Source organism: Engystomops pustulosus, chromosome 10, assembly GCF_040894005.1.
Source record: "Engystomops pustulosus chromosome 10, aEngPut4.maternal, whole genome shotgun sequence".
Taxonomy (NCBI): domain Eukaryota; kingdom Metazoa; phylum Chordata; class Amphibia; order Anura; family Leptodactylidae; genus Engystomops; species Engystomops pustulosus.
In genome coordinates, this window is record NC_092420.1 from 69,400,707 (window position 1) to 69,427,270 (window position 26,564).

Genomic DNA, 26,564 nt, shown 5'->3' on the forward strand with positions numbered 1-26,564 from the left:
TCAATACATATCAAAAAGAGATGTCCAGTCTTGCTTGCGTGATCCTTCGTTCAGCCTTGTAACGCTCCGGTATTGTTTAACACACTGTTAACCTAAGTCCTTTGTCCTCTGTAGCAGTTGAGTAACAGGCCAAGTAGAAGCTGCTGCCCCTCGAAATTAATCTGGCAGCTGTGTTGTATGATTTGTAAAACACAAAAGATATTGTATAAAAAAATAGAATTTACCCAATATATATAGTAACATATTATAGCTTCTATTTCTGCTGATGATGGAATTATCATTACTGGGACATTTAGATACATGTGATATGTAGGTACATAATAGAACTCCACATGCTGCGGGTATATGGAGAAAATAAAAAATAAATAAAAATAATTGAAAATGCAAATCAAAATTTTATAAAAAGTGATGCAGGTTGTTCAGTCCCCAACATGGTAACACAAAAAACGACTTTTCATCTGGCAAAAAATACACCACACACAGCTCTGGAAGTATGAAAAACTATTAGCACCAGAAGATGGAAAACTGAAGATTTATTTATTTTTTTTGCACAGAAGGTTTCAATTTAAAACTGTGAAAAGCCGTAAAGCCGTTTTTCACCTATATCACAGCATTTGCAATTTTTTTCCTGCTTCTCAATACACGGCATGAAATATTAAATACCGTCACTATCAAGTACAAATTGTTATCCATAAACGAGCCCTCATACAGCTCTTTAGTTGTAAAAATCAGAAACACATTAGGTATCACCGTATCCCAAAATCCCCAATCTAACAAAATATAAAAACAGTTATGACCGGCGGTGAACCACATAATGGACAATAGCACCCAAATGTCCAAAACGCGACTTTTACTCCATTTTACATCACATAAAACATGTAATTAAAAGTGATCACAATGTCGCACAGTCCTCAAAATGGTAGCAATGAAAATGTTTTGCAAAAAATGACACCTCACACAGTTCCCTGCACCAAAGTTTGAAAAAGTAGCATCAGAAGATGGCAATTTTTTTTTCTATTTCATACACATCTGTTCAATTTTTGAAAATGTATTAAAACACAATAAAACATATATAAATTTGGTATCACTGTGGTTATATCAAACCAAAGAATAAAGCAGAGGTGTTATTTGGAGTGCATAGTGAAAGTCGAAGAAACTGAGCCCATAAGAAAGTGAAGCAAATGCGTTATTTTCCAATTTTTCCACATTTGGAATTTTTTTCCAGCTTCCCAGTACACGGCATGGAATAATAAATAATGTCACAGAGAAGTAAAATTTGTTACACACAAAATAAGCCCTCACACAGCTCTGTACACGGAAACATTAAAAAGTTATGGATTTTTGAGGGTGGAGAGCGAGAAAGGAGCAAAAAAAAACGCCTTGCAAGTGGATGATCCCATATTAATGGGGGGGGGGGGGGGCATTTACTATGCCTACTCTGTTGATTTTGTGGCATAGAAGGCATGTATTAAACCCCAGTTTTTAAGGTTTTTTAAACAGAACTGGTTGAGAATGGGGCAGGAAGGGTCTTTATTATAGATACAATCTCCACCAGGTCAGACCTAGTCTTAAGTGGTCCGACCGGACAGAGATAGCTTTCGGCTCTACTAAGAGGATAAAGACTCTAAGTAAATCAGGGTAGCCACTCATTGGCTGCTAAGGGGGGTTGGATTTTCAAGACTGGCATTCAGAAAGCCAGTCTTAATAAATTCCCCCCATACTGTTTTGATTTAATACTGGTCTAATTTTGGACTTAGGCTTGGTGATTACTAAGCCAACAAACCTGTATACACCATATGAGATAGTCTAAATGTAACAAGTTTGTAGACTTTTCCCAGTACAATTATAATTTGGGCTAATTTTGTTTTGGGTAATTTTTTTAACACTTCCATTTTCCTGTGTACATAGCCTCTCCACAGTGACACAATAAGGATTATATGTAATGGACATTTAATGAATAAACAATAAATTCTCAAGATATCCAACATTTTATCTTCATTCCAAAGTGCCTTCTACAGCGGATACAAATCTGTAAATTCCAGTCAACTCTTGCTTTGGCCTGATGTTTCAGACCGTGGCTGTAAATCACAGAAAATCATAGAAACTGGGTATCCACCATTATAACACTAGTCACCTCTTGAGACCCTTCCAACTCTTTAACATTTAATCGCATCGAAGGTTGTAAAGCAGTCTTCTCATTTAAGTGGCACATCAACCAAGTATGAAAAAAAAGAAACAGGTGATCCTCGCTGCTGGAGTCATTTGATCTAACCCACAACATTTTCTGACAGCTTTGAAAAGTTCAGCTCAGTTTCTGTAGGACTTAATGTGTAGGAAAGTTGGTCTTTGTGCATTGCAGCATTGCAGAATACTAGAATGATTATTTTCAATTTTTGTTTCTATGACTTATGTTAATTTACTTAAAGGGAACCTGTCATCAGGAGCCCTTTTCTGGCACCCCATTTCCCCATAGAGAATTGTGTGCACATTGCAGAAGTGTTTTTATAATATAACTGGCTTTTTCAGATAAAAAGAAAAGTTAGATGAAAGTTTAGCTTTTACTCTGCAGAGCAATGTCCTGTGTCCCAATTGCCTATGAGAAGCTGCCCCCCCCACCATATGGAAACCCCTACATCGTGCATCTATTTCAAATTTTAAAAACGCCCATATTCCTACTAAACGGATCATTAGTTGCAAAATCAGACATAAACTGTGGTATAGAGTGGCACAGCATGTGGATATAAATGTACAATTCCTTGATAATATATTGTCAAGATAACAAACTCTGCTAAACATCTATTGAATACTCGAGTCAGATAGATGCAGGGAAAAGCAGATTTCTGAGGAAGAAGGGGAGGGGGAACGCTTCTCACTGGCCACTCCCATGGGACACAGGACATTGCTCTACAGAGAAAAAGGTAAACTTTCATCTAAATTTTCATTTTATCAGAAAAAAGCTAATTTTATTATAAAACTTTATATTTAACTTTTATTATAAACTTTAGCAATGTGCCCACTATTCTCTATGGGGACATGGGGGAGACAGATAAAGGGCCCCTGATAACAGGTTCCCTTTAATTTCATAAAAGTGATGTTGTCACTTTTCAAACATCTCTACAGAAAAGGGAATCCATGTCTCAACTGGTGAATAAAAAAACTTCTAAGCAAAAAATAAACCTACTCAGCTGGTATTTTATTAGCTCTTATAGTAGTGAATAGGGTGTGAGTAGCCAACCACAGCAATTGCTTTATTCCTACAGACATTGATTGGGGTCCCCTGGTTCTCAAAATATTGCAGATGTTCTTTTAACTCAAAGCATAAATTTCAATTTCAAGGACATCTACCACCAGAATGAAGGATTGTAAACCAAGAACACTGACATACTGGTGTCTGCCTCCTTTGGCAGGAACTGCTCTTCTTTAAACCTTCTTATAAGCCTTCCTAAATTAGAGGTTCCAGGCTTCATAGGTGTTAATAGAGCCTGGAGCCCATCAGGCCTTTTTTTGTAAAAACAAAGGCATAGGAGGCTTAAAGAAGAGTGGATCCTACCAGAGGGGGTGCACACCAGTATGTCAGTGTGTTTGGTTTACAATCCTTCATCCTGGTGGTAGATTTCCTTTAAAGCAAAATTTTGCTGTAAACGGATTATTAGTTGTAAAACCAGACTATGGTATAGAGTGTCCCTGCATGTGGATATAAATTTACAATTCCTTGATGATCATATACTGTCAAGATAACAAACTCTGCTAAACCGTTATTGAATACTCAAGTCACATGCCTCTTACATATGTTTTCATAATTTATGGTCATTATATGATTGTTGAACACGACAGAGAAGTACTGAGTAGCACTTTTTGGAGTAAAGCACTTTGGGTGCAATAGAAAACTTACTAAATAGAACTAAATACTAAACTAAACTAAACTTAACTTACTAAGTAGAAAGCTGTGCCACCATGGCTCTATGTCTCTCTGCTTCCCTGGCAAATATGCAAGTATGTTTTCAAGGAAGGGATAAGAAAATAACATTTACCTCTTATATACCTTGTAAGGATTCCCCCTTTACATTAGGCAGAACATTTTCATAAAACCTTATGACATGATGCAGGATAATAGCCAAATCGGAATATCTACTCCAAAAGGAACAGACATCCATCTGGAAACAGTGCTGTTTTGGTGTGTTTGCATCTATTCAGCACAGTGTAGGAAACTCCTTATGAAGACCTTGCCATTAAAGGCGGACTCTGTAGGTGTGTGGAGAATTATAGTCATTGGTGCTCCACTGAGGGTTTCTGGGAAATTTACAAACACATGTTCTGGCTTAGGATAAATATAATGTTTCCCATTGGCTGTAAGGCTCCACATGCCTGCAGAGGTAGTCTTTAATGGCAGGGTCTTTATGAGTCTTCAAACTTCCCTGATTTAGTCTCTGCTTCCCCCTGATTCAATAATTCCGCCGTCCATAGACTTCTACAGGCAACTGTAACTTGATACCACAGTGAGCTGACAGCATGTCTAAGAGCTGAAGATCTGGAATGAAGAGCTCTTCTTACTTTGCCAATTAAGGCTACCATGCAGGCTTGTGGAGACTTACAGCTATTTATGTCCACTGGGGGATTCTGGCAAATATGCAAATACGTTTTCCTGGATGTGGGAGGAAATCATTGCCTTTTTGGGAGATTAAAACAGACCCTGCTGAGATTTCACAGAGGTAAATATCATATTGGAAATTAGTTAAAACCTGAAAACTAGAGAGAGTAATTTTCTTTAACTAACAACATTTATTTTCGATTTTACTTCTTCGATTTGTTAATCAAAAGATGGGGAAAAGCTAGCGCACACGAGTAGCCGCAGAAATATTTTTTGAAAAACAGATCTTAAAATAAAGTCTTTATTGTATTATTTAGTTAAATCCTAAATAAAGCACTAGTTTTCTTAAAGCCATATGTTGCATGGTTCCTTAATACATTACCTATTAGAAACTTGTACAAGAGTAATTAAATGAATCAGTAGACAGCGTGGAGGTCTTAGTAGTGTCAGAATGAACATTATAATAGAATAGATGACAGATGGCTACATTTTCCATCCTGTTAATTATACAGTCATTATGTAGTGGTAGAGGACAATGAGAGACAATAGTTGTGTCAATTTCATTATTATACTTTCTTAATATAGTTTGTGCATATATACAGTGTTATGTATGATGTATGTATAATCATAAACATATTGTTTTCTTTCCAAGTAATAACAAACGAGAAGTTACGAGAAGTGTTTACATTTCATCAGTTATTAAAATACAGTGGGTCCTCTACTTAAGGACACCCTAGTTACAGAGGGACCTCTCTGCCCGTTGTGATCCATGGTGAAGTCTCTGGATGCTTTAATTTAGACCCAGGCTGCAATGATCAGCTGTAAGGTGTCTGTAATAAGTTTTAGTGACAACTCTTGTCTCATGGCAGTACAAATGTTTTTAAAAAATGCAATTGTCACTGGGACAAAAAAAAATTTTGGTTTGGAGTTACAATGATGAAATATGTGAACACTAATATTGGGAAACCACTATAATAGAATAAGAGTACAGGCGGTCCCCTACTTAAGAATACCCGACTTACAGATGACCCCTAGTTATAAACAGTCTTCTGGATGTTGGTAAATTGTTCTACTTTATCCCCAGACTACTATAAACAGCTATAAATTAAAGCTGTCTGCAATTAAGCTTTATTATTAATCCTGGTTCTTATGACATTCCAACATCCAATACAATTGTCAGAGAGACCAAAAATATTTCAGATGGGATTACAATTATAAAATATAAAGTTCCGACTTACATACAAATTCAACTAAAGAACAAACCTACAGACCCTATCTTGTACATAACCTGGGGACTGCCTGTATACACATATAATTTCTATAGGTTTTATTTAGCCATAAATCAAACACATTTCTGTACAATGTGTTTCGGGGAAGAATTATCCCCTTTGTCCAATATGTTGCAGTGTTAAAGTTTAAAATCTGGAAAATATCAAAAAGAAGTACATTTTCATGTTGTAAGCAGTTAATATAAATACCAAGCAAGGAGAGAAGTTCCATAGCATAGGAATACATAAAAGAATATAATACTAATAGATAAATAAGTCAATAAATGAGTATATGTAAACATAAATCTGAAAGACTATATATAGAATACATCGAAATTACAATTCCATCAAATGGGGGGGGGGGGGGTTCTGAGCATGTAAACTAAAAATTCAAAGGTCGCAGTTTCCACTGTTCTGCCTTTATTACAAAAAAAACATTATGTATATAAATATATAAAATTAGAAAGTAAGAGGTTTGGGGGTCTGAGAGGGAGATGATCATGTTAATAAAAGACTTGCAATTTTACAGGTATTTTTGGAAGAATCATTCTTCACATGATTATAATAAACTCCAGCCAGTCAATAAGTGAGCTACGGGGTTAATGTATTTTCTGAAATGTTTATGATCAGGTAATCCTGATTTATGGAAAGATTAACTGATTACAAATGAGAAGTAACACATGACCTTGTATGCATTAAGGGATTTCAGAGCTTACGCAAGGTTTTATACCTTTAGTACCTGTTAAGAGCAACAAAATCCTTTAATAATCGTCTTCGGTTTTACTAAACGACAGCTAAAATTTGCTACAATCAAGAACTATTTTGCTTTTTGAACCTGTCAGAATTTTCTCTTAAGCTTTTTATCTTTTAATACTCAAATCTTGGGTGATATCCCGTGGCAGAGAACACTTTATGATTTCATTAGGGCAATTTAAAGCAGGCTTATGTTTATCTGGCAGGTTAGTTTTATATAGTACAATGATGACTAGGGCTTCTAAGATGGACTAAACGTTGTGGTAGGACAAGATGCATCTGAATAGTAGGTAATAAAAATAAAGAAACAATGCAAAACACAAAAATTCAACACATGCTAGAATAGTCTCAATATTTACATCAACTTCGCATTCACCATAATATTTTTATTCTCATTTAATGTCAAACAGTTCAACAGAGAATGCTGGGTTAACTGCCCGAAGGAATTCCTTGCAGGAGTGTTAGGAAAACTTACGTCTGGTGTACTGTACACAAAACTACCACACAGTCTGAGTGCAGGCTGACAGAACAGAGCAAGATTGAGAACTAACCCTGCGCTGATCTACCAACTAGACCCTACCAAGGCAGAAACCCCCTTGAAGGTAGGGAGCCTCTGCCCCAGGAACCTCCTAACTACCCCCCAAGGCCCTGGGAGGTGAGAGGAACCCAAATAGGTCTGTCAGCCGCAGTGAGGTGATACGGACAGAAAACTGCAGTGTGGGAGTTAGGACAATATTCAGACAGAGAGAAAAAACAAGACGAACAAGGATGAAACAAGAGGGGTACAAGACAGCATAAGAAACCAAAGCAGACACGAGGAAGGAGAACTAAAGATGTAAAGACACTGAACATAGAAGGGTAAGCAAAACTGCCGGGTCACACCAGAGGGTACTTCAAGGTCAAACCACTAGACAAGGGAGCGTAACCTAACTGGTGAATACAATACCAGGGTGAAGCAAACAATGCTACGGGAGACCAGGAATCCAGCTAGGCTGTATGTTCCAGAAGGACAAACACTGGCACAGGTGGAAGGTCCAGATCCAATTTATGCAGCCTGAGATCCGCCCCCAGAAGACAGACAGCTTTAATTTCCCTAAAGCGCACATGTCCTGGATGCCCGCCGCCCCGTGCGTGCAGCAGGGTTAACTCGCTGCGGACCAGGGCGGAGACAGCGCGCAGACGCCCAGAAACTCGGGGAAGACCGCTAGCATTGTCAGCATGGAGGGCAGAAGGACCAGCAGACGCGGTGTCCCTTCTATAAAGCATTCCAATGGTAAACTCGTATAACAAATATTTAATTGCAATTATTAGAAAAGAATAATACAGATAAAAGCAAAAGAAAAATCTCTTTGCTGCATAAATTCCCCATGTAGTGGATTGTCTAACACAAGTTTTCTCACAAGCCGACAAAAAGACAAGTCTAGAAAAAAAGAAAATAAAGGGGGTGAAACGATATAACCACAGAAAGGAGAACACAGAAAGGAAAGGGGAGAGCTTGTAACCCTAAATAGCCTATTGGTGTAGTGTAGTCAGAGTCCACATTGGCCCAAAGCTAACTCAGCTAAGGAGCTATTAGGGTGGAGGGTGATGGCAGCTGTACAAAAGCTATCCAGGGCTTCCACGTTAAATAAAATGCCTTGAATTTTATTTTCCCGTATTGCCAGGATCTTTTCAAATAGCAACACCTTCAAGACCCTTGCCTTCACCTGGTCTACTGACAGGGTTGACAACTTCCAATGGGTTGCATTATGAAACCTGGCTGCCATAAAGATAAACTTATGCGCTTGAAATTTAGGAGTAGGTTATACAGTCATTTTCAGGACCGTAGAAATCATTTGAGCTATGTGGATCCAAAATAAAGTTCCCCTCGGACAAATGTGGGACATGGTTCCTATCTGGCCACAACCTCATAAACACAAGGGACAAGGCCAAAGTGAAGATTTTATGAATGCGTTCTGGGACCAGATAGGACCTACGTAGGATCTTAATGGACATTTCTGTCAACATAACTTCCCCTCGTAACTGGCAACAATATCTCCATCTCTGCAACGACATGTTGATGTTAAAGTCTGTCTCGCATTGGGTCATAAAAGGGAATTTCTGATCCCTAGGTGGTCGATTCAATATCGAATAGAGGACAAAACACCTCTAGACATCGAGTGGTACAAATTCAAGATCAAATGAGTGAATATGCAAACTTTCCTGGCGGCTGGTTCCTGAATTGCTCTAGTACCTAAGGTTTTTGGGTCTTTTCCTTGTTCAGAAATTGTATGTGCTCTGGAGACTTGCTTCATCTGGTTAGTGGCCTCCAAGTGGACCAAAGGAGAACTTAGGAAGGGACATCCTATAGAAATGCAAGCGGGGTGCAAGGAGGGTCCAGGGAGGCCACTCAGTGGCTGAAGAGGGTCCCATGACTAGTGTCTAGGGTCCACAGGTAAAATCTTTTAATGTGGCTGAAAACTGTGTACTATAGCTTGCTTTTTAGTAATTGCCTTGAACTGTTATGGTCCTAGGTGCTTTGTCAGTAACCTGCTGACTCATCTTTAACTTGGGTCCTTGTGAGCCAGTAATATATGCTCATAAAGTATGGTCTGGGGGCCCACTGAGCACAGGGAACCACCAGTGGATTCACCTGTTCACCTGGGAGCCAGTCTGAGCCTGCCTGTGCCACTTAGAACTTTGGGGCACAGGCGAAATGCGGAAGTACCGGAGGAAACATGGAGCTGGTCTGGGGTATGCATGTGCTCTTTTTTCCCACCCCAGCACCATAGGGGTTTTAATAGACTGTAATTCATGTAAACAATGCTTACAAAGGATATCACAAAATCATGTTTTTCATAGCTAATCATCTGGTACTAGTTGAGCCAAGTGGAAAGTCAGAGGTAGATCATCCATTCATGGCATGCTGCACCTTGCGTTCCTTCATGCACCAAAATTGGAGGGATATCCTTGTATTATGTTTAACATTTACATTACAGGAAAATTTCTGTTCCCAGGTTTTACTTTATGTTTTCATATATTGAAGAGTGTATAGAATGGCATTCCACATAACAATATAACCAACACTAAACTCTGAAATATAAACAGGATTAAAGTGAATGTGACAAGTTTCCATCCATGGGTTGGTGCAGGCAGGATCATACATCCTCTGCTTATAACATAAATACTGTTTGTGTCTCAATGAATAAAATATAGAATGAAGCCGATGTCAAATGAAAAAGAGAAACACACTTGGAAATGTGATTTTCACCTAGCGTAGCCACATTGTCGGGGAAGACTATTCTGTCTAAAATATGGCTTTTATTTCTACACTATAGATATTTACAACAGAAACTTTCCATCTACTGCTTCTATGTCTTAGCTTCAAATTGAATATATACCTTTTAGGCAATAACATTTTGCAGACGAAAATTTTTAGCTGATTATTTACATAATCTCAGAGCTGCACGTTCCTTCTATAAAGCTATAGTAAGATACTAAATTCATCCTATCCTAGGGGCAGCTTAGAAACTTATGTCACGCTAATTATTATAGGGGTTGTCCATATAAAATATAATATATTTTAATCTTATATTTTTACTAGTTTATATACATGGAAGTTAAAAAGTTGATAACTTCGAATATTTCCTCGAGGAACTTACCAATTCGTAGAGTTATATAGCAGTAACAGTTCTATTCAGGTTCTGTCAGGTCACGTTGCATTAGATAGATCTAGTACCGTGTGGTGGACAAAATAGGAAAAGCAATGTGTTGCAATGTGAAATCCATTGTTTCCTCATTAGCATTTCATTGTCATGCTTAACAGTAAAGCATCAAAATGAGATTCGGATGAAATGTCAGCAGGCAACAGCAATAAGCTGAGAACCTGCTACTTCTCTACTTTGAGGAACATCGGTAAGGGAAGATGGACTAAGAAAACCAAAGTTGGCAATCAAGATGTAGAAACAAGTATAGCAATGCTCCAAGAAGAGCTAATGAATAATTCTTGATACACAGTGGTGAGAATTACTAAGCTAAATAAGAAGTATTGTGGCAAAAAATAGACTACATTTTGTCTACTACATTTTAGTTACTTTTTATGACTTGTCTAGGTGGGGCTAAGCATTAAATAAGGATATTGTACCGAGAAAGGAGGCAACAAAGTTCCTTACAATTGACCCAAAGTTCTGCAGTGAGTTTCTGGCCCAATGTAATTTAACTAATGATTGGTTATGCACTTAGACATGACAGTGTTCAAAAAGACCATATTTCTCATCCAGTATCAGCCTTTGTGATAAACTTAGCACATCAGGAGGCTTAATGACACTATGCAAGATAAGAACAAATCCAGTGTATTATTTCACAGGGAACAGATACCCAGCTCTGTCTCAAAGTGTCTGCATCTCTTCAGTACAGTGTAGTGAAAGGCTTGTTGGGAAGTAAGACCTCTTCTTATGTAGATGATGACAATGGATGTAAGTCACCACACCAGGGTCTGCTCCAGGTTTTAGTGGGCTCTTGGGTGACAGCACCTCAGTGGGCCCCTTTGCAGTGAATTTACTGGGTGGCATTAAAACATTCAGAAACTAAAACAGTCTCCTGTTTCCTAAAATATTCCCTAGTTTATCATACTAAGCAGCCCCCTCATGGTTAATTTATATACAGCACCCTCATGGTTATTCTCTATACAGTTACCTCACGGTTATTTTATATACTGCACCCTCATGGTTATTTTATATAAAGCCCCCCTACCTCCTATGGATTCATTAGATACATCCCTCCCTCACCCCCATAGATTCCTTATGTACACCCTTATATAGGCCCCCCAGCAGCTCTGCACCTCGGCAGTTGCCCAGGGATCCCCAGTACAGGTGCCAGCCCTGCAGCACACACCTCCAAGATGGCCCTAATTGGCATAGTCTCTGGAAGGCAAGCTCCTGCTTACTGAATTCATCATTGGACAGCATAGTCTAGGTTTTCATTGTCTAAAAAAGATAGATAGGATTAATTGAAGACTCCTTCATTCATTTGTAACAGGGAACACAAGATGTTTCTTTTCTGCTTTGTAAGATATAGAGATTTAGTGTAATAAAATACAGTATATCCATTTCAAAGTATAGTGTAATACATAATTTGTCCTGTTACGAAATTAAAGGGGTCTTCCAGGTCCTTGGTGGGTTAAGCCTGTTCCAGCTCCTGTTTCCACACATCATGGACTTCCAGTTTTCACCACTTTCGGCTGAAAGTACAAGAGGTTAACAGGACCCACTTCAGCCAATCAGTAGCCTCCTTAGACCATGGGATGACACTTGTGATGTAAGTCCAAGTGATCTGTTGTGTTCTTGTGGAGACCATTAATTGGAGTCCAGTGCTTCCCCCAACCGTTCCTTTTTGGCAAACAAACGGACAAATGTAGAACGGGTGAACCGGCAGCTGGAGCAGGTTAAGAGACCTCCCAGCACTTCAGGAAGGTGGAAATCTACTGGAGACTAGAAGGACTGGAGCAATGAGAAAGCTAAAAATTAGAACAGGGTTAGTAGAATTTCCTTTTTGTTATTGGTCACACCTGAAATGGTCCCTATGAGTTTTCCATTATTCCTGGAAAATCCCATTCAGAGGGGATTCAGCAACCATCTTATTGTTGGGGTATACTTCTAACAAATAGGGATAATCCTAAATGTATCCTAAATTTTTTATTTGCTATTTTTTTAACTTCATCCTTATAGATTCAAACAAACATAAAATACCCAATAGTTAAAATGTAGCAATAGACCCTCAGCTCTCATAGAGATTGCCTTGAATGCAGGACATTCCACAGTATAATTAAAGGTAAAATCATTTCCTAAAGTGACATTCGGATTCAGCAAGTTTAAATTAAAACAGGTCTTTACCAGCATTTTTCTTGCAATGCAGTTATATTGATTCTACATATTTAATGGTGTTTCCTAAAGTCCTGATTTGCATGCAAGTGAGGCAGTGCTTCTAAATGATCCATGTGGATCCGGCACTGTCTGCTCGCCTCTGATTATAGATGTCTTTTTAAACCTCTGCTTCTGTTGTCTCGGTTACCTGAGCAGTCTTTATTGACATTTTGATGAAGGGGAAGTGCAGAACAGACTATGTGGTTATTTTAAGGATGAGGCTAATGCGGAGAAAAGATTATAGAAACAAGGCAGCAGAAAACATTCCTAGTTATTGTCTATGCCGCGCTAAAATGTGCGGTCAAAATCCATAGTATTATTACCATTATGTTATAAATGCATCCAGTACACAAAAGTATAGGCCAGGGAACAAGACAGAAACCCAATGCAATGAAAAAAAATTATTTGGCATTTATTTTTTAATTTTATGCCAAATAAAATGCAGAGGAGATCCTTAAACAGAGATGGGGTGTATATATAGAGAGGTCCTGCATAGGTTGAGGTATATGGAGTGAAAGCAGTAGATTGTATACTACTGCTCCACTACAGTGACACCAGGCACGAATGAAGTACCGTTGTCAGATCCACTCTGCTATGCTGCCGGGCTTATCAGTGGTCTGTGTCTGTATCCTACAGATCAAGTGTTACGGACTCAACGATGCATACAAAAAAATTGCTCTATACAATTTTTAACAAATATCAATAAAAGTGAAATTTAAGCACGCACAACATGTCTTCTACACTGTACACCAGTGAGTTTATCGTAGCATAAGATTTTACAAGTCTTTCATACAAGGGGTTGGAATACCCCTTGCCATCCCACTCCACTGCCGGCCATGCCCCCTTCACGTCGCTCCACGCTCTGGTAGTACTTCTAAGTTGAACAGAAGTGAAATGCAGACCACAGATTAGTTGTGGAAAGCGGTGTTGCATATTACAAATGTTATAGACATTACATAAAACTCCTTATTTGACACAAACCTATTGTTCAACCCTCATAGAAAAGGGGTGAAAAACCAACAAAAACAGCAAAGAAACATCATAAATAGTAAAAATTTTCTATTTTATTAAGTCAAGAAATAACACACTGGTTAAAAATGAACCCACTCAAAAGGGGACACAAGCAAGAGTTGCATCTCTGGCAGCAGATCAAAACATCCAAATGTAAACAGATATAGGCATCAATGGCCATATAAAAATATACAATAGTGCCGTTGGGAAGCATGAAGAATAATGAGTCATATTGCCTAAAACAATGCACAAAGAGTAATATATAAGGCTTACCCATGTTGTGTGATAGTTGCCCGAGATAGCAGCAACCCTGACGCGCGTTTCGGCTGAGGGACAGCCTTCGTTTGGTAGGGGTGTGCGCCAAAGTAAGATTATCCAAGCCACACTGCTTCATGGTCAAGTTCTGATCCTCATAAACCAATTGTAGCTTCTTTCAGGGGCAGAAAGGGTTTAGCATAACCATTCTAACAGTCTTTGGCTCTGCAACCTTATAAGAAGTTTATTCTATAGCTATCTTGTATATATGGGAGCCATTGGGCGCCCTTGGGTTGGTGTTTCATAGGTTTGCTTTCATTAACCACCATAAACACTAAACAAGACTTACCGGACTTTCCAGTGACCAAGTCATATAGTCAGAACCCTTTGTCCCCGTTGTTCAGATCTTTAGACTTGCTGTTTATTTCTACTAGATCCCACAATTTTATATCACATGCAACAATTGGGCGTCTACAAAATAGATCATACTCTAACATGTAAAATGAACACCAGTTTCATGAGGACATAGAGGCTGATGTATCATGCCAGTTTTGTTGATGTACAAGGCATAAGAAAATTGCAATTCTTTGCCCAAGGATTGGAACTCATGACATCTTGATCCTTTTGTGCCAAACGTGCAACTTTTTTTAAAGAGTGCGTGACAGGGAGGGGAACAAGGCTGGATAGCCCATTATATTATATATCCTGTGCCAAAATACAGGTCCAGGGTATAGCTGCCAGACCTGGGGTAGAATTCAATTCCAGTGCATGCGTGCTGTGCAGGAATTACTAAGAGGCAGGAATTTCTTAGTAATTCTAGGATGTTACGTGAGACGGATGTCCGATTTATTTTTCAGTCAATCTTTATACATCAGCTCCCTAGTTTTGTGAATAAGTGAGTTGTAATGTTTATTGCAAGCAGTGGTCAGCAGAAAAGCTTAATCTAGTATCAAAATATTTTACAGGGGCTTATAATTTTACCTACAATTTATCAGTGTTTCTCAGATTTACACTATACCACTGGATATTTTTGTATTCAGTTGCAATCTACAGTTGCTCAGCCTTGATCTGGATCTTATCTGTAAGCTAAATGTGTTTTAGTAAGGCTAGATTTTAAAGAGACTCCCTATGGTACAGCCGGCTATCTGTCTCCAAACATAAAGTAAATCCCCTTCCTTTGATTCCACCAAAGCCCACTGATTTAAACTCCAAGGTTTTCCATCACTAAACTCTATAAAGATGCCAAGCAATCATTCAGCACTTGTACCAGCGCTCAACATGAGGGCAAGTTACCCTTACATACTAGAAGGAAACAACAGGATCCTAAGATAATGTAACCAAAAGTAATACTGCTTGACGCTTGCCTTGCTTGCTTCAAATACTAAGTTAAATGTAACAGAAATTTTGGCTCTACGGCACTCTTTCTATAGTGAATAAGGTTCTAGATGAGAAGAGTGTATGTTAAAGGAAATATAACACATGGGTGCAGGGCTTCCAAACCAAGTAACCTCACATGCTGGTGTGTGCTTCCCTAAACAAGATTTGTCATTCTTTTAGATTCTAATAGATTAGTTGTTGAGAAAAACGTCTTATAAAATTCTGTGGGCTCTGGATACACCACAGAAGCCTCTTCTGGCTCCGTCATCTGCTCAGTATTCATGACAGCTCCTTTAGGCATTTCTGCCCGCCTCCTCCCTTCCCATCCGGAGAACTAGTGACTTCAGCCGGCTCTCCACAATTCCAGTACACCACTTCTGAGATGTAGGTGGGAGACCCTGAGGCTCATTTGCATAATTCTAACAGATGTTTTTTTTCTCAAAAACAAGCAATTACTAGCAAAAATAAATAACCGTGCTTCAGGAGAACATGTCAGCATATTAATTTGCTTGGTTTAGAAGCACTGCATCCATGTGGAAGATTTCCTTTAACAAAACAATACCTACTCCTTTAAGACGGGGGGCTGTTGATATTATGAAGATTAGTGGGGCCATCAACAGTACCCTGGACCAATCAGTTGAAAACTTCTTTGGACTTCATGCAGCCTGCAGAAGAGTATTAAAGCTCTGTTCCTAGTTGCAGGAACTGCTGATCTATAAGGTGTCTGTGACTTTTTTGGCACATCCCTTTTTTCCCTGGGGAACTCGTGCTCCCCTTTGCAGGTCACACCCCTTTTGTTGAACCTTTTGTAAAATTGGACAAAAAGGTCTAAAATTCTTAATATATCTGGAATGTTTCAGACTTTTCTTTTATTTTCAAATCTGTTTTTAGAGATTTTTTAAAAATTTTCTTTTTCAACAACAAACAATAAAGAACAGAATATTTATATATCCCAAAATAGGCGGATATATGGGCAGTTCCACCAGATATGTAGAGGTGACCCTTTACTTTGTAAACTCCTCCAGCATAGGTCAGATATTTAGCATCGTATTTGTGTACAGCTGTGGAGGTTTTGTGCCAGCTCTTTGTTTGACAGTTTTCTTTTCAACCCAAATGTAGTGTCTATATTTTGAGGTTTATTAATTAACCCAATAAGGATGTTGCCTAGTGCAATACTCAATAGATCACAGATCTTTTTTCGTGGTCGTTTACAAAACTTCATGAGGGCTTGATTTTTACATAATGTACCCTCTATTGGTACCATTTTTAAAGGACAAATACTATATGTAAGGTATTTGCGGTAGGGATCTGATCTTGTTCTTAAAGATTACAAGAAATGTCATTTTTAACTGCTGTCAGGATCTAATGGTTTATGCCATTATGCTATGCTGATTTTAAAAATGCCTTTATCAGCAATCTGAATAATTTAAATGCGTTATACAAAATTAATTCACATTACCTGGCTCCCTGCCATCAACGTGTGGTTAGTCCCGGAGGAGGGGCAGCTGCAGCCCGTGTGTGCCTGTGTCTGGCTCTTCATGCATTCCTTCCCTTCTCCACAACATCTCCCTCCTTTCCCTGCTTGACATGACAGGAAGTGGGGACAAGGACAGGGAAAGGAGCTGGATGAGTGTGGAGAACAGGGGACTAACACAGGCACACAAATCCTGCAGCTGCCCCCTCCCCAGGTACTAACCCAATGCTGCTGGCAGGGAGCCAGGTAATGTTAATTAAGCTTGAATAAAATGACTGAAATTATTCAAAATGCTGATAAAGTCATTTTTAAATCAGCATAGCATAGGTTATCGGAGCCGGTTACCAGCTAAAAATCACAATTCTGGTAACAGGTTCACTTAACATTTTTATTTTTACTGAAAACTAATTTAATTGTGGATGCTGCTCCATAATTAAATTAAAAAAAATAATAATTGTTAATTGGATTTATTTGCCAGTGTTTATTTTTTTGTGTCATTGCATCAAAAACTCCATAAAATGTGTAGTTTTTCATTCAGAGTGGAGGCGGACTACTTGTTTTTATTTTTTTTTACTTTTATTACTGGCATTTTTCGGTACATTTAACTAGACATCCATAAATTGCAAGCTGGAGGCAATTATCAAACCCTTTGCAACTCCTTAGCACCCCAGTATTACCTTACTGTGGCCAGTTAGATGAGAGACAATCTTTATTGTTGTGGCAATCAGGATCTTAGGGATTTAATATACACTTTAATATCCAGGAGCTACATGATACAGCTGACACCTGCAAATAATGGTGGGTGCACAGCCTCTCACTGAGCCTAAATTGTATAGTAGCGAGCATTTCCTACTTTCTCATCGCAACGTGCTATTATTAGAAAAACTCAAAAATGAACAATTTCGAATTACTATTCTATATGCATTGTTTTATTTTCTGCTCATGATCAGTGAGCCACCTGCCCTACCAGAGACTGTAAGCTGTGACAGTTGTTCAAAGATTTGCTTTACAGCTGCCGCAAATGCGAAAATGGCAAATGTGGAATTGTAACAAAACCCTTTGTTGTCAAGAAAGATAATTGCTGACTAAGTTGTCTGGTAGTTCCCGACTGCCCATAGTCTATGGAGTGTTCAGTAGGAATACAGTTGCTGGTGGTTGTAAGCCAGAGCCATAATTGCCATGAGACACTTTAGGTCCTGAACCTAAGGTGTCCTGGTGCATAATAGACATCCTCAGTAGCAGGAACATAATTTTTTGCCATTTTGAGAAACAATGTTCAGACCAGTCACATACTGAAGGTCACTGGAGGTCAACTTAATAGGAATAGAGAAATGGGGTATAAAGGAGTGGGGAAAGCAAGGTTAATAGTTTTAAGGACTGGGAGCACAGGGGTGTCATAATTAATGGAAAGTAGTCATAGTCAATTGAAGTGCGGCCACAGGGGGTAATAGTATAGTGGATTGAAGAACAGAGGGTCACATGGGGTTAAGATTGACCAGAGATTATTATGATTAGTCTAGGACAAGCAAGTCCTGACAATAATTGTTAAGGGGGTTGTCCACTTCCAGCAAATAATTGATGTTGCTTCTGTGATGAATAGTTATACAATTTTCCAATAAATTTTCTGTGTCAATTCCTCTGTTTTCTAGTTCTCTTCTTCATGTCCTTTAACGGGAAGCTTCATTGTTTACTTCCTGTGAATAACAACTGGTCCCTGGTCATGTGATGTCACACAGGTGCACACAGCTCTGATTAGTCTCTGTGTTACAATGGGCCATAGTAAGTATAAGCCTTTGGGGCGAATGCACACTGACGTGTCCATTGACCACATAATATGTTTTATTTCGGTTTTGCTTCTGCTTTTGGTCCGCATCTATTTTTTACTTTATGTCCCTTATGCTTCTGTTTTTTCACATCCACAGAAAAACTAAGGTTAAGCATTGGTTAGAAAGCATAGAAAACATTGGTTGCTCAGCATCATCAGTGAAAAAAACGACCTGTCATTGTGTTTTCCATTTATCATATGCATGATCATTTATCACATATCTTATTTTATATTTGATATATCTGAGCCTAAATTTGTTTTGTTTCTACTTGTCTACCAAAGTTAGCCACCCAAGAATTTTTCAGAGTTTCTCCTGATATATCTTTACATCCAGATGTGGATTTGGCACAATTGTGGTAAAAGAGCCCCAAATAAACTTCAGACCCCATCATGTGTAGGTAAAACTTGAGCAAAGGTTGCAGAAGAGTTTGCAACTTTTACGTGCCTCTTGTGCAAATTTTTAATTAAATGTTGCAAAAACTCCACAGACTCAGCTGTCTGATATATCAACCTCTAAGGTAAATCCACAACTCCACAACCCAGAAAAACCATGAAAAGACACCTACAAATGCCCTGACTAAAGATAAATGCCCCCCACCGACTGCCATTGCCTCCTGTTTTCCGCCATCCGTTTCATTTTGTCTCTGTTTGCCTCCTGTTATCCGTTTCTTTGGAAATGGTGGGGTGACAATACTCAACAATAAGAGGGTTTCATCACACATCTAGAAAATATTAGAATCATGTGAGAGAAAAACGAGATGCGTATAGATGACACAATGTTTATAATTGTGTCACCTTGTTTGGGGAAGCCTGTCCGATCCAGTTGAACACATCTGCTACATAGAAGAATTGATCCACCGTTACTCCTCACATTCCAGCTGCCATTTACTGGTCATGTTCTACATTATGCCTCTTGATTCTGCTCTTATGCAATATAAGTTTCAATGCATTTCCAACCCTTCCCCCTTCTTTCTTTTTCCTTCCCCTCCCCCCTTCTTTCTTTCCGTGGACTGGTTGCAATTAACTATTAACTGGTTATTTCTGTACTCTTTACTTTTTATTTCTTGGACTTTTTGTCACCAATAACTAACTGTTTGTATTTCTACCTTTGAATGTAGTATATGTAATACAAATATGTTTTATCCATTGTCCGACCGACCCGGGGTTTGGGGTTCTGCTATCATTAATTATGTGATCTTTCTCTTTAACATATTTTGATAATTTGATCTACATTGCTTGACTTATGTATCGTTTGTCTATTTTTAATGTCAGTATTTGGAATGTTTTCTTGTGCCCTGGACGCTTCGCTGTGGCTTAGCTCACGATATTTTTGTTCCGCCTCCATTGTTTTTGCCGCTCCCTGGTGCTCGTTTTTATAATATATAATATTATCCATTATAAGTGTTGCACTCGCCGCACACCTTTGTGTGGGCCCACTTTTAAGTATGCCTAGCTCCAGACACTAAGCACTTTATATGGTAACACGTTGTATGATATACCTTGACAAGCTTTTTATACTTGCCACTTTGGGTCTAAAATTCCTTTTTAGAAGTTTGATACTTCAAATAGAAAATGATTGTAGTTATATTGTTTTCCTTACAGCACTCCCTTTTTTCTTTGACACTACTCACCTGTAGTGGATCTATGCACTTTGTAGATATGGGCAGCTATTAAATATGTTCATATGCTCCGTCGTGGATTTCTTGTATATTTCACAGGATATTTTATTACTGATACTTACCATGATTGGAGTCCTATGGTCCTACAGATACTTACTATGATTGGAGTTCTACAGTTACATACTTTTCTTCCACGCCGATACTTGTGACCTAGATTATTTTTCCGGTAATAATTTTATTTTAGATAATTTATGTAATGGGAGACACACGTCATTTACTTACTGCTGTTTCCTCGTCGATTGAAGCTTGGCTTATTCCTCCTGTTTGCGCTTTTGTGTAATTGCGCAATCGCTACATGTACTAGTACCTGGGATTATTTCTAATATATGATGTCTGTAGTACATCCATAAAAGTTCTTCTGTACCTACAATGTTTGATACACATACTTTTTGGTCATCCTTTTAGACCTATCCACCCTTTAGACATGGGAAACTATTGGATATGTTCATAGGTTTCGCCGTGGATCGCTTGTAAATTTCACTGTATCCCGTTCTTTCCTTTCTCGTCGACATTTGTGATTTTTCTTAGCAGTAGGATTTTCTTTTAGGCAGTGTTTATTATGTTAGTTACACTATACTCATTTATTCATTCATGTAATTAATAATGTTTTTTGTCGGCTGGAGCTTGGCTCATTTATCTATAATGGCTGATGCACATACTCGTTGGATAACTTTTATATATTTAACTTTAGACCAAACCGTGATTATCGCCGCTTTGTTATCTACTTTTTCATCCTTGCTCCACTCTATATTACGTTACCAAAACATACTATCACATGTAGATGCTACACTTTAATTTGATGGTGATCCGCCTCTTCTGAGACCCTCGCATTATTCCTGCGCCGTTGGAGATGGTGACACGCAGATCTTACCTGCTATACTGGCCACTTCCGGCCTTTTGGAACGCATGACCTTCTTTCTGGTTTGGGAGGCGTAATCTGGTAGGCGCGTCACCGGATGTGACGTTGCGATGGGGCGGAAGTGGGCTGTGCCGCGGCGGAGCGTTCAGGGTACATAAGCATATCACTTGTTCAGTGCCGACATCCCCTGACGAAGCCCGCCGAGTCGGGCGATACGCGTGGGGCATCCCTCTCTCCCCAGCCTGCACCTTTATAATTGGTAATGTAACTCTGCACTTTATGTACTTACCTGCTGCTATTGGACCTTGGTATACATTGATTGTATAATATATAACTTTTGATATATTTCTGGTTATTTCCAATTATTTTCCCTGGTCCAAGTTCATATCTGTGTGCATTGTTCACAACTTTTTCTTTAAGTACTGTACTGTCTGTATACCGTTTATGTATGAGGTCGCTCTGGGGAGCTTTTGTGATATGCACCCAATCCCTTTGTTTTGGGTTTTTTAAGTATGTTTTAAATGTTATATTAATAAAGTTTGTATTGTGTCATCTATACGCATCTCGTTTTTCTCTCACATGCCTCCTGTTATCCGCCATCCGTTTCATTTTGTCTCTGTTTTGCTTCTGTTTTGTCTCCGCATTTGCAAAACAAAACTGAAAGTTTAAAATTGCTTTGAAGACATGACACCCGACACCAGCCTCATCAGTGAAAAAACGGGTTTTATTCGTTTTTTTTTTTTTTTGCGCACCCATAGACTTCTATGGGCTTCCCTGATCTGTATCCATGAACAGATCAGTGAAATAGCAAGCTAATGTGAAAACACCCATTGAACAACGGCTTTGTGAGGCATCCGTGGAAACCACTGAACCACGAATCTAAAAAGCAAAGCCAATGTGGAGGGGCCCTAAAGTTCAGTTGTGTTTACTTGCATCTTTAACACACACACTATCTATCTATCTATCTATCTATCTATCTATCTATCTATCTATCTATCTATCTATCTATTTATCTATCTATCTATCTATCTATCTATCTATCTATCTATCTATCTATCTATCTTTGTACAATGGTTTCATACATGTCTTCACTTATTATTAGTACTTAATACAATTTTACAATTAATAGTTAATTTCTGTAGTCATGTAGCAGAATGTAATCCCTTGGACAATGTGATACATAAGGGTTAAGTTATTTAATCATCAGGCGAATTAACATTTTTGACAACAGACTTGTATAGGGAAATATTATCTTAAAAGCCAAGAGTAACTTGCACTGATTAGAAATTAGCCTTTAGTGAGAGGCTAATGAGGCGGGAGTCAGTAAGGCCAAAATCCTGGAGCTAATCTGTTAGCGGCTCAGTTAAGCATCTGATTCTGTTTTGCATTAATCAAGTAACTTCTCAAATGAGATCATAAAGTTTGTGGGTGGACTTTCAATGTTACCAAACAATATTACAAATCCATCTACACTACATATCAACTTTGCATGACCGATTTTCTAAAAAAAAAAAAATATAGAAAACATACTGGGAAAAAGTTTTACAACATATTCTGGAACAATTTTTTCTTATTTAATCCCTTAACAGCATGTGATGTAATAGTATGTTACACGTGGCTACCGCTGTATGGAAAGAGCTCCTAAATTGTATATTTGTACCTCCAAATTGGATTCTTTTGTTGCCCTTTATGAGGTCATTGGGGGGGGGGCGATCAGTTGTTATGACAGCCTCATGTCATGCAAAGTCTCATTTGAAGTCTCACTCTCGAGTTGCATATTGGAATAAATAATCTAGTAAATTCCCATATACTACAGTATGGCAGTATATGGTAGGATCCGACAACATAGGGTTAAAGTACCATAGGGGTCTGAAAAATGGTAAAAAAGTTAAAATGTAAATTTAAAAAAACCCTAAAAATTCAAATCATCCCCCTTTCTCTAGAAGTCATATTAAATCATAAACAAGTTAGGTATTGCCACTTCCCAAAATGTCTGATCTGTCAAAATATAATAACGTTTTTTCCCAGTGTTTAACCCTGTAATGGAAAATAGCGTCAAGTCGAAAAATGCCACTTTTTTGCCAGATTGAGAAACATTAAAACTTTTTAAAAAAGACTGGACAGTGCCTAAATGATATCAGTGAAAACAGCATCAAAAGTCACAAAAAATGACACCACGTACAGCTCTGGAATTTTTTTGTACAGCAGTTTTAATTTTTGTAAATGTATGAAAATATTATAAAACCTACATAAATTTGGTATCTCTGTGATTGTACCGACCCAAAGAATAAAGTAGACATGTCATTTGGGGCACACAGTGAAAGCCATAAAATCCAATCTCACAAGAAAATGGCGCAAATGCGTTTTTTTTTTTCGTTATTTTCACTGCATTTGAAATTGTATTCCTACTTTCTAGTACAAGGCAATGAGCATTAAATACAGTCACTGTAAAGTACAATTTGTTACGCAGAAAACTAGCCTTTTGCATACATACAGCTCTTTGCATCGAGAAGTTAAAAAGTTATATATTTTTGAAGTTGCGGAGTGAAAAAAAGGAAACGCAAAAATGAAAAAGGGCGTCAACGTTAATTTAAGAGTTGTCTGGGTGTTAAAAATTATTAACACCCAGTTAATAATTGTGTATCAGGACAACGGGAGCAACAGCGAAGAAATTTCCTCCAGGTTGTTCTTCCCCAAAAATGTACAAGGAACAATCCAATAATTTAACATTTTGGCACCATAATGGGCAAGTTATAGAGCAGGGGCTCGGGAGTTGGCCCCATTTGTAATTGATTTGGAGCTAAATCCTACATCTGTTACATTGGTTCAATCCCAAACACTTGCACATTCGTATTCTGTACAGTTTGAGAATGGACCCGCTTATTTTTTTGGTGGGCCTGCTCAACACAAGACTAACATTAAACTTCACACACAAAATGTCATGGATTCCTTAGAATTAACATGGCTTCGTGGAAACGGCAGTGTTCTCAGTTGTAGCAAAAGCAATGCAAATATGCCCAACTTTTGCATCTTTTATTCGTTCAGTATCAGACATTTTGATAAATTTGGCACAATTTGAACATGAAAGCAGTCAGTCCCTCGAAACAGACATGAGTCTTTGCATCGTACTGAAATATGATGCAAGGACTCGCTGTCTGCTAGAAAAACAGCTGTGCCTGCACTTTAACAACTGTTATAGTACCGGTACTGCAGTTGAGGTGCCAGACAGGGAGTCCTTGCATTGTATTTCTGTATGATGCAGGGACTCCCATGCTGTGCAATGTGCTCAGTACCAGGAATTGGACCAGCATAAGCCCATTTTTGCATGGCCTAAGACCATCCGTTTGTCACACTTAGAACGTATTAGTAAATCTGCTTTGTATATAAAAATGTTAATGGCACAACAACCCTGAGCCAATAAATCTTGACAGGTCTATAAAACATATTCATGTATGTAAATTATGGATTTCATATTTGTTGTTGTATAAAATCGTATGTGCGTTCCATATCTCTCCCTGGCATACAGTTAGTAAAAAAACCTTTCATGACATCCTGTAAAAATGATTTCTCGCAGCTCCGTCTTACGTCCATGTTATCGTTAATGGGTTTTTAATGAAGATGACTTAATTCTTTCTGCAGAACTACTACGGAGCTGCCAGGACTATACTTTCTGATAACCCGCTTGGCTTGACATGTGGAATGGTATGTCCGACATCAGACCTCTGTGTAGGTGGATGCAATTTACATGCAACGGAGGAAGGTCCAATTAATATCGGAGGACTACAGCAATTTGCTACTGAGGTATAGACATATTACACAGGTCGTATATAAGTTTATGAACACTCACTATTGTGGAGGTTTATCATAAGTCTCTTAAAGCAGGACTGTTCAAACTGCCCATGACAACCAATCAGGACTCAGCTTTCATCTTCCCACAGCTGTTTATAAAATTAAAGTTGAGCTCTGATTGGTTTCCACGGGCAACTAGTACAGTTTTACCTCAGAAACTTGATGATAAATATTATCTCTCTCTCTCTATCTATTTCTCTATCTCTCTCTCTCTCTCATATCTATCTATCTATCTATCTATCTATCTATCTATCTATCTATCTATCTATCTATCTATCTATCTCTATCATATAGAATCAGTTTAATTGGCTGAAATTAGATTGTTATACACCACTCACCTGTTTCATCAACTCTAGCCAGTTACCAACCAATAATGGAACTGATTGTCCGATTAACTTTTAACGGATTGGCCACTTTACTTCAAATATTCTGTAATGTGTAGGGAGCAGAATATTAGGTAATTTACCAATATACATCAATTATAAGTCATGTGCAGCTCTTTTGATATGTAACTAAAGCTCCTTGGTACTGAAACGGTTCTTATCTCATCAGCCAGACTTTCCTGTCCATTAAATGGCAGGAGATGGAGGGTCATGTGATTTCTAACTGTCCATGACCAATCCACCTTCCAGGACTGTAAATTGTATTCACAAATCCTTATAAGGTCCTGGAAGGTAGATTGTTCGCAAGAGTCATGATCACATGATCCTCTGTCTCCTGCCATGTAAAAAGGCAAAGACATATTTGAACCAATGGGATTCAATTTACATTTCAGGAAACCAGTGCAGAACTTTCAATAGATGTATTTTGGTAACTTAACTAATATCCTGACCAACACATATTACAAAAACCAAGAAGATTGTTTAAATAAGCAGTAAAACTCCTGATCAGTTCAATCATTGGTTAGTGAGTGCTAAAATGGAAAATGGCTGATAAAAGGGTGGAGCTTAACTATCTACTTCCAGCAATGTACATAAGGGAACTCCTGCTGATGACAGTTCTCTTACAGCCACAAGCCCATAACAAATGAACAGATTTCGATGAGAATTTCTCTTCTTAAATTGTAAAGTGAGATAAAATAGTATTGAAGGAAGTGAGAAGATAAAGAGATGACGATATCAGGATGCAAGATGATGATACAACAAATGTAAATATAGTTTGGTTTGTTCTCAGTTTTTATGCATTTTTTGTCAGGAGTGGATAATAAAGATAGGGGTAATCCGTACATAATACAGATATATATGCGTTTTTTTTTTCCATGTTCATGTGCATATAAAAAATGCACCAAAATAGTGGGGGTAAATTTTGTAAGTGTCTTAAAGTTAAGCAAAGTTAGGCTAAGTCCCATTTATCACAATGACAGATGATGAGTGATGAGTCTGGTTACAATTACTATGAAATAGCCTTAAAAGGGTTGTCCCATTTCAGCAAATAAATGTCATTGTTTGAATAAAGTTATACAATTTTCCAATAAACTTTCTATATCAATTCATCATAGTTTTCTAGATCTCTGCTTGGTGTTATTTTATAGAAAGCTTCATTGTTTATTTCCAGTGGACAGAAATCTGACCATGGTCACACAGGTGCACGGCTCGTTATATCATACAGCTGTGATTACTCTGTGATACTAATGAGCCGCTCACCTGTGTGACCATGGTCAGATTTCTATCCACTGTAGAAAACATAGACATTTCTATAGAATGACAGCAAGCAGAGATCTAGAAAA

At 38.2% G+C, this 26,564-nt stretch overlaps 1 protein-coding gene across 2 annotated transcripts in view; it reads left to right on the plus strand.

Moving 5' to 3' along the window:
- DPYD (dihydropyrimidine dehydrogenase) overlaps positions 1-26,564 on the plus strand; it is a 654,802-nt gene that overhangs the window by 213,598 nt on the left and 414,640 nt on the right. For both annotated transcript variants that reach the window (XM_072127199.1, XM_072127200.1), the window contains one exon: positions 24,629-24,790. In XM_072127199.1, the coding sequence (XP_071983300.1) occupies positions 24,629-24,790 (162 nt within the window). The remainder of the gene's footprint in view (positions 1-24,628; positions 24,791-26,564) is intronic.